The sequence below is a fragment of the Camelus dromedarius genome, chromosome 2, assembly GCF_036321535.1.
Source record: "Camelus dromedarius isolate mCamDro1 chromosome 2, mCamDro1.pat, whole genome shotgun sequence".
In the NCBI taxonomy this organism is placed as follows: Eukaryota; Metazoa; Chordata; class Mammalia; order Artiodactyla; family Camelidae; genus Camelus; species Camelus dromedarius.
Genome location: NC_087437.1, coordinates 100853318 through 100869006, shown reverse-complemented (window position 1 = coordinate 100869006; position 15689 = coordinate 100853318). Strand labels below are relative to the sequence as shown.

The 15689-nt window shown below is 37.6% G+C and overlaps 1 protein-coding gene across 2 annotated transcripts in view; it reads left to right on the top strand.

Annotated features, from left to right (window-relative positions):
• The window catches only part of TMPRSS15 (transmembrane serine protease 15), a 106932-nt gene extending 91679 nt beyond the window's left edge, over nucleotides 1-15253 (top strand). The window contains exons 23-26 of one of the 2 annotated variants that reach the window (XM_010977399.3): nucleotides 5711-5892; nucleotides 7152-7247; nucleotides 10293-10432; nucleotides 14454-15253. In XM_010977399.3, the coding sequence (XP_010975701.2) occupies nucleotides 5711-5892; nucleotides 7152-7247; nucleotides 10293-10432; nucleotides 14454-14609 (574 nt within the window). In that variant the 3' untranslated portion in view covers nucleotides 14610-15253. The remainder of the gene's footprint in view (nucleotides 1-5710; nucleotides 5893-7151; nucleotides 7248-10292; nucleotides 10433-14453) is intronic. The other variant, XM_010977400.3, reaches the window with a different exon arrangement.
• The last annotated feature ends 436 nt before the right edge of the window (nucleotides 15254-15689 follow it).

Here is a 15689-nt window from a genome sequence, read left to right as displayed (position 1 = left end):
TGTGCAAGATTAGCTTAGTGACATTGGGTTTTGGTTAAGGCATGGCTCTTGTTTTCTTTCCTAAAGGAGTTCAAGTTTGAGCTGCTAGTCATCTTTTTGATAGTTAAAATTTTCTTATTCTGTCACTAGGACTTTTTTGATTTATGCCTTTCTAACAGGTTTTACCAATTTCCAACCAACCTGGTTTCTCCTTAAAATTACGTATTTTTTAAGTCTCCCTTGGTCAATTTTATATAACCCATCTCCTTGATATAATTCTATTCAGTGTTATTTTAATAACATATTTCTCATTAGCAGGTAACATTATAATTCTTAGTCTACCCAGAAGTTTTATTTCCTAGATGCTCCCATTATCAGAGCTCTGAAGTTACTTCTACTTTGAGAACTATTTCATCTTCTTGAATCACGTGACTGTGCCCTCTTTCTCCTTATTTATTTTGTGCTACCACTTGTGTTGAAATGGCCTGATATACACCTCCCCTCCCTTTACCTGGCTGTTGTGTGTGCCCACTGGTCACGCTCAGTCCTTCTGGCTCCTGGATTGCTTCCTGTTTCTCATATATTCACTCAGTCAGATGATATTTACTGAGCACTTATCTTGTGCCAAGCATTGTTCTAAGTTTTGGGGATGATAGTGCTTTACAGACCAACAAAGTCTTTGCCCTAATAATGCTTATATTACAGGGAAGGGCAGAAAGACAGAAACCTCGAGAAGCCCTGCTACTGCTGTTGACAAGGAAGTGATTGGCAGAGGAGTAGGAATAGGATTGGATGTATGGGCAAGACAAGATCCGAGGCCCTGGTGAGAACTCAGATGGCCATGGTAAATGGGATGTAAGACCATCTGGAAGGCTGAAGAGTGATGTTAACTAATCAGGCATCTGTGTGGAGATGAGACTGCTGGGCAGAGCAAGAGCGAAACTGGGGGGACCAGTTAGAAAGAAACAACGGTGGTCCTAAGATTATGGCTGAGGAAGACGAGCAAGTGTCTGGATGTCATTAGTGAGTTCAAATGCTTGGAGACATCTGAGTGTACTAATGATCGCAGAGAGATAAGGAGAAGGAAAGAGGAGAACCAAGGGTTTGGGTTTGAGCAATAGGATGTGTTGAAATAAGGAAAATGTGAAGAAATGGAATTGGAAAGGGAATAAAAGTTCTGATCTTTATATATTAAATTGAGACTTCTTACCAGAGTCCAGGTGGTATTTGTTGGCCAGTTGTGGGCATGTGAGTCTAGAGTTCAGAGAAGAAGTCAAGAATTGGAAAACAAATTTGGAAACTTTCAGCATATAGCTGGCATTTAAAGTCATGGCATGGGATGCAATCATCCATGACATTAGTGTAAATGGAGAAGAGAAGATGGAAGGCAACATTCTAGAGTGTTCTAAATATTTAGAGTTTGAGAAGAAAAAGAGCTGAGGGGGAAAACCTAGGACAAGCAGAGAGTGAAATGAAAAGAAAATCACAAGTTCATGGATAGTCTTGGAAGTCGAGTGAAGAAGGGAGCTCAGAGATGATTCCTTTAGTTTTGAGAAATAATCTACCAGGTCAAATAATGCTGATGATTAATTGGCTCACTCTTGGTTCGCTGTACTTCTCTTTTTTACACTTAAGTAAGTACATACCTATATTTTAAAAACAGATTTTTACTTAATAGATGAAATAAAAATACCCACATGTATAAAACTCTTGTCCCTACTCACGAAAAGGAATAATAAGTGAACAGATCCTCAATGTCCACCTCCTTTTACAATAGAACTACCCTTTACACACTTGACTTTTATTTTTTCAAGTTTCATTATGGACTCATGGCCCTTCATTAAGCATTCATTTTATTAACTAGGATAATTACGATTCATATGATGCTCAAGTTGTTTTCCTATTTAATCTGGCTCCTTTGTTCTTTTAAAATTACCTCTGAGATTCTTGAAAAGTTCATTACTCTCTGACAACAGCACTACGTTTTGGAAGCAGTCTAAATTTTAATTGCTTTTAAAAATTAGAGTTGGCAATTTTCTTAGGAATCCTTTCCATTCAGTGGAGAATAGTAATAGGGACCAAAAGCATTGTGCTGTGGGTAAACATTGGGCTTGGCGGTGGGCAAACTTGCTGAGGTCGCTTTATGCCACCGTTAGTAATGGTAGAACATAAAAAACTTTCAGTTTATATTATTGATATATTCCCATTGATTTTTTTTTTCCTTTTAGCATATTGTGTTGCTCTATCTACCTTACCACGTTTATTTCCTACCACAATGAAAATCCCACTTAGAAGAGGATAGCTTCATGTTCGGAGTAGTGACATTATTTACACCGCAGCACATAGCAACATAGAGTGGGGTAGCGCCAGCTCATCCCATCCAGTGCAGCATCTGTGGAGCACCTACTGTGTACCAAGAAGTGTGCTAGTCTTTGAGGTTAGAAACATGTCTCTCTGCTTTTTCTCAGCCTGTACCTTTCTTTCCCTTGCTACTGAGGAAAACACTTTGCTTGGACAGAGCAGGCAAAGGCTAAATGTAGCAGAAGTTCAGCCAACTTTCCCTACCTAAAGCTATCCTATTTCCCTTTAGCCTCTGCTGGCTTGGGGTCTGCCTAGCCAGTGGGTTATCTCCTGTTCCCATCCCCACCTGTCTTCTGTCCTATAACATTTCCTTGGTCAATTAGAATGCAGATGCTTTGAAACAGGGATATTTTTGGAACATGTCTCCTTTCTTCATCTGCAATGATGTCTCTGAAGGCTTTATTCTTCTATCTCTTGGTTTTAGGAGGATAGAAAAATCTGGGGAGGATTTTGTATTGCTCAGTATCCCAACAGTGATTACAAAGTACAGAATCTTGGGTCCCACACCAACCTTCCAAATTAGAATCTCTGGAGGTAGAAACTAAGAAACTGAATTTTAGCAAATTTCTGTTGATTCATAAACTTTAAGTACCATTGGCTATGACTTCTGTATTCTCAAGTCTTTATCATCTGAGAGAAAGAGGTGGTCTTGTGTTGGTGTTGGGCTCGTGGTGGGTAAATTAAGTGTACGTGGAGTAAGACTTGAGAGAGAAATGCAATGATACGTGTTGGGGAGATAATTCCATTCCACAGTGCTACTTACAGATGCAGGAAAAATGCTATATTCCATGCAGCACGTTAACAATTTCAGGTATCGTTAAGAATGTGTCAGAACAACATTCCTGTAAATCACATTAGACCAGGAGCTTGAAACATGTATGTTTAAACTTCACAGTTGGTGGTTCACGTATTGGTTTTCTACTCAAAACTCTAAAATAATGAGAGAAAATGGTGATTACTAAACTTTGCATTACCTACAAGCTGTCTCATATCAGTAATTATATTTATGGTTCTCAGATGGAGTACAGTGCTTCCAAGAGAGATAATTTGGGAATTTAGCTACTGAACTGCATTATTTTATTGACACTGCATTATTTTATCATTGACTTAAATCTATAGCAAATAAACTGCATATAGCACTCTGAACTTTTATGTAATTTTTTAAAATAAAATATGCAGAAAGCATTTAAGGAGATAATTCTATCATTTTTTTAAATAAATGTACTCTATTAACTTCAAAATAGAATTTATATAATGGGCTCATACTCCCTTTGAGCAAATTTTTATAGTTATTATTTAAATGGTATACCATTAATATAGTTAGTATTATTTATAATTTAATATATAAATGCATTGGGTATATAACATATAATGCAGACTATAATATGTGTAAATAAATATAATCAAATACAAAGGAGGAAACATGGTGTGGCAATTTTAAGATTAAATTTCTTCTAAATATTGAGTAAATATAGAAATCAAATGCTGAATAAAAACATACAATTCTTTAAAAAGAGTAACCAGCTGTTACCTAACAGGCATGCTAATCCAGTGACAGCCCCAATCAGCTTGGCTATTGGAAACAAACTTGTGATAGAGGGAAAAACTCAGGGATGGGACATGAGGGAGGAGATTTCACTCCATCCCTTCCTTCTCCCTGAGCAGGCCAGGGCGGGCAGGGGAGTTCCAGGGTTCAGTGGGAGTGGGTGCGGTCAGAACATCTGAAATAATCATTATGTCCAGCTTGACCAAAGTCCTGATTCCTCTGTGCTGGAAAAGAGAGAGTGAGAAGGCCTTTTGACAATCAGAGGGGCCTCTGTGGCACCGTAATGCCTTCCCAGCCCAGCATCTGGGCAGTTAAGGAGTTGCAACCAGCTGCTAGGAGCAGAGACATCAGCCCCTGGCTGAGCCTAGGTAACTCTGTGTCTCCCCCTCCTGCCCCTAATGTTCTCAGCTTTTCCCACAGAACCCTGCCAAGAGCTCCATGAGGCTCCCCAGCTCCTGGTGCAAGGGCAGCTTCTAAAGTCAGTCCCACGTCAGGTCTCCACCCTATCATTTTAAACCGTCAGCACCCAGTTTGTTCCAACTGTAAAAGCCGTAGAAACTGGGATAAGGATGAAATGAGATGATGCCGTCAAAGTACTTGGCATCACGCTCGGCACAAAGCAGCTTCCCCATAAATGGGAGTTGTTCTATTGCTATGAAGCACTCAAGGAAGTTCCCTCAGATTTTAATGCAGTGTGGTTGTAAGTGGACGCTTACTGAATGCCTGGGCTTTGCGGATGACTGCTACTTGATCAAACATAATCCTTTGGGAAATATAACGACGTAATGAATAGATAGAAAGATAAACAGATGGACTTCAAACAACTTCATGCCCCTTTATATTTGTAGGTAACTTGGATTTTAACCTTTGAAATAGCACATGACACTAGGCATTTGAGACTACTGAGAATTAAGTCACTGGTTCTGCTAAGACTGTGTTACTGAATTTTTACATCATTGTGACTATGGCTCAGGTGGCTTAATTCCAGCTGTTCACTGGTCATTTATTGGCATGAAGGTGTTGCAGGCCAATAGCACATTTAGGAGTCCCTGTACACTTTCAAATTACAATATACTCTTCAATTTAATCTGCCTACAATACAAATGTCATCTTTTACCAGTACATTCTCAATATCAACGTTGTATGTGGAAAACCATTGTGTGGAAATCACTCAAGTTGGTGTGTTAGTTTATAAGCATTATAATAGGTTGTATTGCTTATATGAACTCTGTAAATTCAAGGACCCCCCCCCCCGAACAAGAGATGCTGCTGAACCTCTTTCCGTTATTACCCGAGCTGCGTGGTTGTCTGAGGAGACCCTGGACCAAGATGCAGTCACCACAGTGGAATGCACTATAAAGCAGTGGTTCTCAAACCTCACCATACAGCACCATAATCTTCAAGATTCAATTTGAAAATGAATTCTTAAAAGTGCTCCTCTCCATCCCAGATTCATTAAATCAGAGACGGGAGATGGGCAAGTAACAGTGTTATTTGAAAGAATGTATGCATGTATGTGTTACTGAATCACTGTGCTGTACACCAGAAACACAGCATTGTAAGTCAACTATACTGCAGTTTAAAAAAAAAAAAAAGAGAGATGATTTAAAAGATGTGATAAAGATTAGCATTAATTAAGGCTTCATCTATGATCTGATCAGAAAAATAAAAATTAATGGAAAATTTTTAAAGAAGAATTCTTCAGAGAAATTCAAGGATATCTGAGGATGAGAACACATAGCCCTGAAGCACCTGCTATGAAGATCTCTAGAAAGCAACTTGGCAGATGAAGGGTTTCTTATACTTCTTTTTCATAATCTTTAGGAGGAATTTAGAGCCAACCAAGTGGAAAGCAATCCTAGGCCTGCATATGACATCAAATCTGACTTCTCCTCAAATAGTAACTCGGCAGATTGATCAAATTGTCATAAATCCACATTACAATAGACGGAGAAAGGACAGCGACATTGCCATGATGCACCTTGAATTTAAAGTGAATTACACAGGTAAAATAAATCAGTTTTAGTCATCTCATCTGCCCAAGTTAATTCAAAATTAGATTTAAGTATTATCAGTACCAGTGCATTAATAGTCCATAAAAGTTGGATCATTTGTTACAGAAATCATTATAATTTAAATGGAATTGGGGAATGGAGAGAAACATATTAAATTACCTTCATCAAGGTGCTTAAATCCAACTTTCTAGGAAATTAACCAGTAAAATATAACCCTCGGAGCCTTCTGTAACAGTGGGCTCGGAGGAGCAGCCCAGAGAAAATGTCACACTCTAATACATGCCTTCTCTGGCTCTCCTGTGCAAGAAAGGCACATCCCCCTGCCACAAAGGTCAGAGTAGAGCAAACTGAGAGATGAGAGTATGTTCCAGGAGCAAAGTGAGTAAGAACTGCTACCCACAAAGGAGAGTCAACAGCATCCATGAAAATGGCAGGTGGAGGACTTCCTCCAAATACCTGGATAATGTGCGAGAAATCACCTGGGGGAGTGAACTTTACCCCGAAGGGCTCTGCTCAGCTCCAGCCTTCACTCTAAGACTCTCCAGTGCCCAGGCAGGAGGAAGTGCTGCTGTCTCTGTGCTCCTGTGGCACTGGGTCTCCACGTGCATCAGAGCACTTGTCCAGGGCAGACTGTTGCCACGGTTAGTTGTATTAACCCTGTCCTTTTATTCCCTTTGGTGTCTACCCTGGGTTTTACAGGTCGTGGATGCTGAATAAATGTTCGGAGGCTTGCCAGTTGTTGGAGAAGTGCATAAAAAGCCAGCAACCAGTGCTAATGCCTCCATAAGGGTTCTGTGAAACAATCGCCTAAAAGCTTTGTTAATGTGGAGATAGTTGGGGAAAATCAAGGAAGCCTCAGAACATTGGCACAAGTTGCTCTTAGTTGATGCTGAGAAACAGCCTTACCAAGATTTTCACAGAACTGGCACCACATTCTATTAAGTACCGTGATTATTTAGAAATCAAATATAAATGACTAATTCCAGAACTAAGACATTGTCTACATTAGAGTAACTAGGAGACAATGTGGAGGAACTTAAAAAGCCACCAGTGGTACCTGATTCACTAGCAAAGAAGTGCTGCTCTGGAAAGCTTCTTTCCCCTAAGATTGATGTCAAAAAAATGTCCAGCCAGGATAAAACAAAAACACATTTTTTTTGTTTAGATGAAATGTTGAAAATGATTGATTGTTAAACCTTTTGGATATGCATGTGCGTCTGTTCTTATTTCTGTTTTCTTCATTTTTCCAGATTATATACAACCTATTTGCTTACCAGAAGAAAATCAAGTTTTCCCTCCAGGAAGAATTTGTTCTATTGCTGGCTGGGGGACGGTTGTATATCAAGGTAAATTATCAGACTCAAAAACAAAGAAAACATTTGCTGGTAAAAAACATGCTATTGCTCTATCCTGTGAATATTTTCAACACTTTAAAAACTCATAACAGTTTTCTGCAAAATCTCTTAAAAGCACTGTTAGGCTTATATTCATATGTTGTATATTTGCATAATTTAATTTTTTTCCCAAATTGTGTGAATTATATTATAAAACTACAATTTTTATTGGAGGGGAATTCAAGCATTCTCCAAACTCAATATCTAATTTAAGTATTACAAACACTCTGATAAAGGGAAAAGATACAGCTATTGAAATGAATATAACCAAGGGCTACAAAATTGTATCTCTGTAAAACATGGATAAAGTCTTATCAAAATAAAATCTCATCAAAAACCCAATTATTAGCTGTTACATTTCTCAAATCAATAAAACTATTATTATTTGTCACATAAAGGCTTCACACTCACATTCCCTAAAATGAGAAGGGGATCAGTTTTATCACGCTGGTTCTGCCTACTGACAAGGAGACTCAGATATGGCCTGAATCGTCCATTGAAGAATATAAATAGATATACCATTGACTCACTAGCGTCATTTAATAGCACATTCTCCAATCAAAGAAAAGATGCATATTAAAAATAAGCAAACTTTTAAAAAAGCCTTCATACTCTCTAAATGTAACTGTGAGGCTCATTGGTTTTGAAATTCCTAATAGGAGATACTCCATGTAGGATAATGTTTGACAACTCATCAATAGTTAAGCAAAGAGGAAAAACTATTGTCTGGTGGGAGAACCTGGTCTCTGCAGTCACAACAGGTCAGAGCCGTGATATTTAAAAATCCTAATTGCACTTGAGATGAAAAGGCATAGAATCCTGCGGAAAGATGCAGATGCCAGCAACAAAGGATTCACAGCTAAAATATCCTTACTTCTTGTGAATGTGAGCATAAAGTCTAAGTTGAATCCTTGCCTGATGATTCCAAAAAACGTTATTCACTGCAATTACATTATGTTGCTGAAATGCTTCATTTCTGCCATCCATAAAATACACTGAAGTCAAAGACTGTAAATTCTTCTATTTCCTCCACTTGAAAAATGTCATGACTTATTAAATCTGAAATCTAAAGAGTAACAATGATTCTTAGATAAAAATTTTCTCTATCGGACTTCAAGTAAAATACATCTATGACCACAGTGTACTCTTCAAAAAACAAATTATCCACTAACAAAATATAAGACTCTATTCCATAGGAAATTATTATTTTTTTAAGAGCTGAGTAAACTTGCTCCCATTTGCTTATTGGTACTAAAGATATGCATTTAATTGGCTTAAGGGAAGTCTCTCAGAGTGATATGGAGCCAAGAAAAAAAAAAATCTACATCTGAGATCAATTTCATTTAGGAATAAACAGATCATGTTTGAATACTTCCTGGGTGATGGTAATTTTAATGAATTCTATGAACTTTGTCTGAGGGTTTCCAACTACTTCTAAAACCTCAGTTTTCCCCTCTTTGAGTATTTTACACTAATTAATTTTCTAGGAAGATCATGAACATGTTGCTTACTAAGAAGTAATGAAGTAGTCAATTAAATTAAGGCAATTGGTCAACTTAAAATATCATTACTGACATTTTTATGTTTTGTGTGTGTGAATATGTGTATTCTCAATTATTCTCTTGGCAACTCATGTTGACAGATGTCACATGTAAGAACACTGCTCAAATTTTCCTTTACCAAAAAGTTTTATCACATACCCAGCCAATTTTTTACCCCTTGACAAGCAGCAAAATTGTCTTTGATCTTTATTATAAAGCTAAGTCTACCAGCCCATTCTTGATCTTCATAGAGCAAATGACAGTGAAATGCTGAAAGTTCTCCTCCATCATAACCTCTCTAATTCACTTTTTAAACTTAAAGTCTATTGTCAAGCTTTAAAAATCATCCAGCTGCTGGAGTCACTGGTACCAGCTGGCATCAGCTCCCAACTTCACATTCACTGTCACTCTGGCACCCTGAAATGGACCGTGGTTGGAGTGTTTACAGCGGGCTAATTGGCAGACAATACACATTGGGGCTTTGTTTTTCATTTCTTGAAGATCAGTTATTAAACATTTATCAACCCACCACTAGGTTATACGTACATTGTTTTGCACCTAAATTATACACACGCAGGTAGACACACACACATACACACACATACATACATTTCTTATCTTCTTAGTGTGGGTGTTAAACTTAGCTGGAAATGAGATCACCTGCATTTTTGCAACAATGTTGGCTGTCAAATGTACCCCCTTATCCTCAACTTTCTGCCTCTCTTGAGAAACTAAATAAACCTGCCAATTATTAGAAAATGCTTACCAGTTACCTTTTCTAGGGCACTAGACACCTGCGTTTTTCATGTCTCTCTTGGGATCAGTATTCCTGTAAACAGAGATTCGTGCTTCCAGTAGATGAGTCATTTTTGTAAAAAGCGTGGAAGTATACTCTGCCACTAAATGCCTCCTTTCTCTTCACCTGCACGTGGCTGACAAGCTGATTGCCCTTAGACCAGGGCACAGTTCATCTGAGCTTTGTCTCCTGCTCAGTGTGCACCTGCTCGCTCACACTGCATCACACAGGAGCTGAATGCCATTATCCGGGAGCACCTTTTCAGGTGCCAGATGAAAAGCACGCCTGGATTTCTGAGCCTTTGCTAATTTCCATGAATGAAACTCTTTATGTTGGTCGGCTTTTTTCCCCCCATGAGTAATGCTGTAACTGTTTAAAATTACTGAAAATACCTAAAGGCTATCTAGTCTAATCTACCACCCTGTTGGCCCTTGGAAACTAAAGAAGTGCTTTACTGTTATCCATTTGGCAAAATCCACAGATGGGCTTTATTATGTGCTTGAAAGTACGAGGTTTAGCATTTAGCTCCTTTATACGTACACACAGTACTTGATAATGAGCGTGAACTGCTGAAATAAAGAAGACTGATGGTGGCTCATTCAGTGATGCATGTTGATCACTTCTGACTGACGGGCTGGCTGCATTATCCGTGTTGAACAGGTCCTCCTGCAGACGTATTGCAAGAAGCTGATGTTCCCCTTCTCTCAAATGAGAAATGCCAACAACAGATGCCCGAATACAACATTACAGCGAATATGGTGTGTGCCGGCTACGAAGAAGGAGGGGTAGATTCGTGCCAGGTAAATGGTAAAACTGCTTCCGCTGCATTTCCAGAAAGCACTGCTATATGATGACTTCGTTGCTCAACAAGGATCAGGGAACACAGAAATCCTCAGGGTGCTAATTTTTCATTTCTTCTTTTTCAAAACTGTGACTTTTTACTTTTCTGTGTGGCTTTTGCATAGCTTTCCTGGGTGGACCTTAGCGTTAGAAACAAAATGGATTTTTACCGACAAGGGTTACAAATCAGATGTCTTTAGGGATAAAATGCGGATGTCAGACAGCTGAGTAAAATATGCAGTCGTGGGCCTGGGGGTGAGCTGGAGAGTGTACCCCTTAGTTATAAGCATTTATTTCCAAATTTCCAATTCTTTAAAATTTCTATACAAAGAAAACAAAAACAGATCTGCAGACGAATTTGGCCTAGACTCCTTGTTTTCAACCCTGGTTTAGAGGATGATCCAGGTATCCAGTGACTCAAAATAATTTCCAAATGAAAACCAACCTGGATAGCGCGCAACATATTTGAATATCACTAGCTTTTGACTTGCATGGCTTTCAAAGAAAACCCTTACTCGCAGACTACCCTCTTGGAAGATAAAAAAAGTCTTAACCACCTAGAAATAATGTAGCCATCTGTGAGCTCCATGAAATCTACACACACTCAATGAAAAGTAAATTCTGCTAGATTTTAGAATTATAATTAATTTGTAGGTGCAGTATGGAGTAGCCATGAAAGTATAGATTCTGTGCTCAAACTATTTGACCCTTGCTTTAACACTTACCAGTGAGACCAGGCAAGTCACTTAGGTATGGCTGAGGGGTTTCAAAGAGGTAACACATATAAGACACTAAGTAAGCACTCAAAAATATTAACAATTTTTATTAAGAGACTTTGTAAATAAGTTTTCTGGCATATTTTCTGTATTTGAAAATTAATAAAATATTAATACGTTAACATCTACTGGATTAGATTAAACCTGATAGCAGAACTGAGCAAATAATTTACAGATGTGGACGTAGCAATTTATATTGTGGACAAATGGTTTCATTTTGTTAACGTGGAAACAACTTATTTATCTTAACACATACTAATGCATATGTCATAATTTGTCTTGATACAAGACTTTCTTAATAGACACTTAGGAAGGTGGATCTAAGTGTCCTCTAGTTAAGTCAATGGCTTGTGACATGTGAAATATTCAGCTTTGTTTTACATTTATTCTGCTTTGATGAACACTGCAAATTGAAGACAAATAGGAGAGCAAACTTGTTTAAAATTTATCTTTGATCTTATACTTTCCTTTTAAAGTGAAAAGTGTGCTAAAGGTAAGATATATTGCCACTTAGCGGGAGATTTATAGAATTATCGTTCAAGAGGGAAATCAGCTGTACAACTTCAATTAGAGTTAATAGGGGTTGCGTGGCAGACGCCTCCTGTACCAGGTAGGAAATATGACTGTTGACGCTACTGATGTTAGGGTCACATTAAGCCAGTAACTCATGCCACATCTCTGAACTGTCATACTTGGCTCTGATTTCCAGAGAGTCTAAGTATGTTGTCCATTAGCAAGTAAGGAAGCTCCCACACAAGGCAATACCTTGTGTGATATGTTATCATGACTGAGTAATCAATAGTCTCGAGTCACTAGGTTGTCTTTGTTCAGCTTTAATACTGTGTTAAACAAGAGGACTAACCGATTAAATAAGAACGCATTATTTTACATGATGCATGTTTCATTGCTGAGACATCACTTGAGTACGTTCTCTGAAGCATTATTTTTCCCCCTATAGTGGTGAAGAGCTTGCCTTCTTAATCATTTACACGTTCTTGAATATCTTCTGGTTTACCAACGGCTTGTGCTTGTGGGGCAGTTGTTTGGATTTTAAGGTGCCCTGTGTGGCTGTATAAAGTTGTCTCTCTATAAAACTAAGTAAATGGCAGAAACCCATCTTGCTGACTATTCCGAGCCTTGCTCTGTACGCCACTGGTTTTTCAAAGCACGGCCTCTGGTCCAGCAGATCAGCATCACCCGAATACCTGCTACACAGGCAAGTTCCCGGCCCTGCCAGAGAGCTGCCGAGTCAGAAACTCCAGGCGTGGAGGTCCAGCAGTGTGTGCTAGCAAGCCCTCAGGGATTCCGACGTGATCTGAGGTTAAAGAACCACTCCTCTAAACAAAGATGGTCTCCAACCCTCACACTCAGCTGCTAGGTCAAAGGAGGTTTTTCTTTTCCAGTAGAGCGTCTAAGTGGCAGCAGACATTTTAGGTTAATACTGTACATTCTGGACATTTCCACTTCTATTTTTGGAGTACTTAACACATCTCTGGGACAGTGGAAGAAGGAGACACCTTCATTGAACAAATCAGAAAATTAAGGCAGAGAGAAGTAATGGAATAGAACTGAAATGGGGTCTCAGATGGTGGGAAGTGTTTGAACCAGACATAGGGCTCGCAACCAGACGGACCGCCCAGCTGTTTGGCCTTAAGCCTGCTGGTGGATTCTTTGAATAACTGCAACAGAGCCGGTATGTGCGGGGTAACTGAAAACCCGTGTCCGTGTAATAAACGTCTGGATTCTATTGTCTGTTAAAAAATTGAATCAGTTTAGAAAATATGAAGAAAACCAAATGACTACTTTTAAAAATACCCAAACAGTTGAGGTTTATTTTGACGAATTTCAAGGTCACGTATAACTTTGAGCCAGTATTTATCCTTCTATTTTTATTTTTTATTTTTGTTTTTATTGAAGTATAATTGATTTATAATGTTTCAGGTGTACAGCAAAGTAATTCAGTTATATATCTATATATGTGTGTATATATATATATACACACACACATATCCATATATATGTATTCTTTGAGATTCTTTTCCACTGGGCCTGTATTTATTCTTACCTTGGATTGATACTGTTCCATAAATATAGACGAAGGGTTTAGGATACAGAAATAAAAATCACAATCCCTGCCTTCAAACAGCTTGAACGCACTTGTTACTTCTAGAAAAGAAGCAACCTGTGGTTGCCAATGCAACTGATGCTCCTCTATACCCAGGAGAGAGAGGGTGATTTTCTAGACCACATTATTTTCCCTCAAATATAGGTCCCAAAGATAATAAAGAATCAGGCAAAAAGTCTCTCTCAGGATAATTTTTAACATAAGCTTGGGTGAAATATTCTATTGTACCAGTGACTTCAACCAAAGTACACAAGGCTTTAAGTTCCTTCATAAATATAAAAAAGATTAACTTAAAAATTTTGCCCAATTAATGTGAGAAAGTTTTTGTCAATTCTGTCATTAAATAATGGTACTATGTGTTTATGTGATATTCACTTGCATTACACGGAAATAATCATGTGCAGTAAAATCTAGGTAATTAACTGTGAATTGCTATAATTAATATTTATGAAAATTAAAAACTTCATCAATTAAAATCTCAGCTGAAAACATGTGTGCCTATCACTAGAAATTATATCATAGATGTGCCTATTTCAGTTGAAATGTTAAGTTTTTTTCAAATCTGATTGGGCTTGTCTAATGCCAAAAAGTGAATGCTACCCAAGAGAATTAAAATCAACTTTATGTGTGAGGTTTTAGTTATTCTAAAGCACCAAATGTGGGATAATTGTCTTTTCCACAAAGACCCTCATAATATTTAGGGCATACCTCCTTTATTAAAAGGATTAGCTTTTAATACATATTTTACTTGGGATGCTCTCACAGTAGTGCCTTAGAAAATTTCTTAGTACCCAGTAAATTGCCATAATTAAAGTAAGGAAATGCTTGCTATACAAGTGAATCATAAAAAATTACATACAAATTTTTTTTCGTTGTCATAGTTTCTCCGTGTCCTTACTGAACAGCAAAAGGTTCTCATTCTCGACCTTGATTTAAGTGATGGTGAGACTATATACAGATGACTAGCAATTAAACCAAAGTTTTGATCTTCAGTTTTGAATTTATTTGCTAAAAATAATTGTATATATTTCTGTCAATTGATCACACATCTACAACTTTCTTTTGCGATGTACTCTTCAGGGGGATTCGGGAGGACCACTAATGTGCGAAGAAAACAACAGATGGTTTCTCGCTGGTGTGACATCATTTGGATACCAGTGTGCGCTGCCTAATCGCCCAGGGGTGTACGTCCGGGTCCCGAGGTTCACAGAATGGATACAAAGCTTTCTATATTAGACTGTTTCCTAAAACAAAGATGAATATGAGGCAGCTTTCCCATTCTACTTTAAGAAGTATGAAAATTGAGAGTTTTGAAAAAATTGTTTCTAAAAGCCTTTATTCTTAACTAAGCCACTGAAATGCTGAGTGGAAAAATGATCTTTACAGTACAAAGTAACTTTGAAACAATACATTTTGATTTTATTGGGAACAGCTATTCTTTCACAGATATCATTATTTCCTATGGTCTTAATCATTTTTATCATATTCTCTATAAAGGAATGTTATTTTAAAGTATAAACTATTACACTTAAAGTTTGAGCAAAATTAGGAAAAGAAAGGAAATAAGACTGTTTTGCACAAAGTATGTTATTGTTTGAAACAGACTGCTATAAATTATCTAATTCTAGCTTTGATCACTATTATCAGAATCTCAATTGTCTCCCTACTTTCCTATCCAAATGCATTTCCAATCCATCTTGAGCACATCCTTAATATTTCCTCCACTTATAAAAAAATACTTATTGTAAGCTCATGTCACAGACCTGGACTACACTGAATGCACAATTCTCTCAAATAAGCTTATTAAACTAGCTTAGCAAACTAGTACAAGTCTATATGTCACCGCTGTATCAAAATAAAAGCTAAATTAACTAACACTGTCATTCTTTCATTAGATCATTTTTAACCTGGATTATTCATACCATCCATTTATTTCAAGCTAGTATTTTTTAGGTTTCAAAAAAAGTAATCAGACATATCAAAGAAATACCACTATTTACCATTTTCTTCTGATAGAGGTGCTAGAGTGGATATTTCTAACACGTGCAAAACTTATTTAGACACAGCTGAATAGACCATTAGAAGGCCAAAAATGTGGAATAAATGAATTGGCTTCACTGCTTTAGTCTCCTGGATCATTTCCAGAGTAAGTGCAAACTTCAGTTTAGCTTACAACACAAAATCTACTGATTTCTTCAGGAAGATTAAATTCATACAAATTAATACAAATGGGCACATTCAAACACACACATGTATACACACACACACACACACATTCTTGCATGAGTCTATAAGGTCCAAAGTAATAGAGGAGAG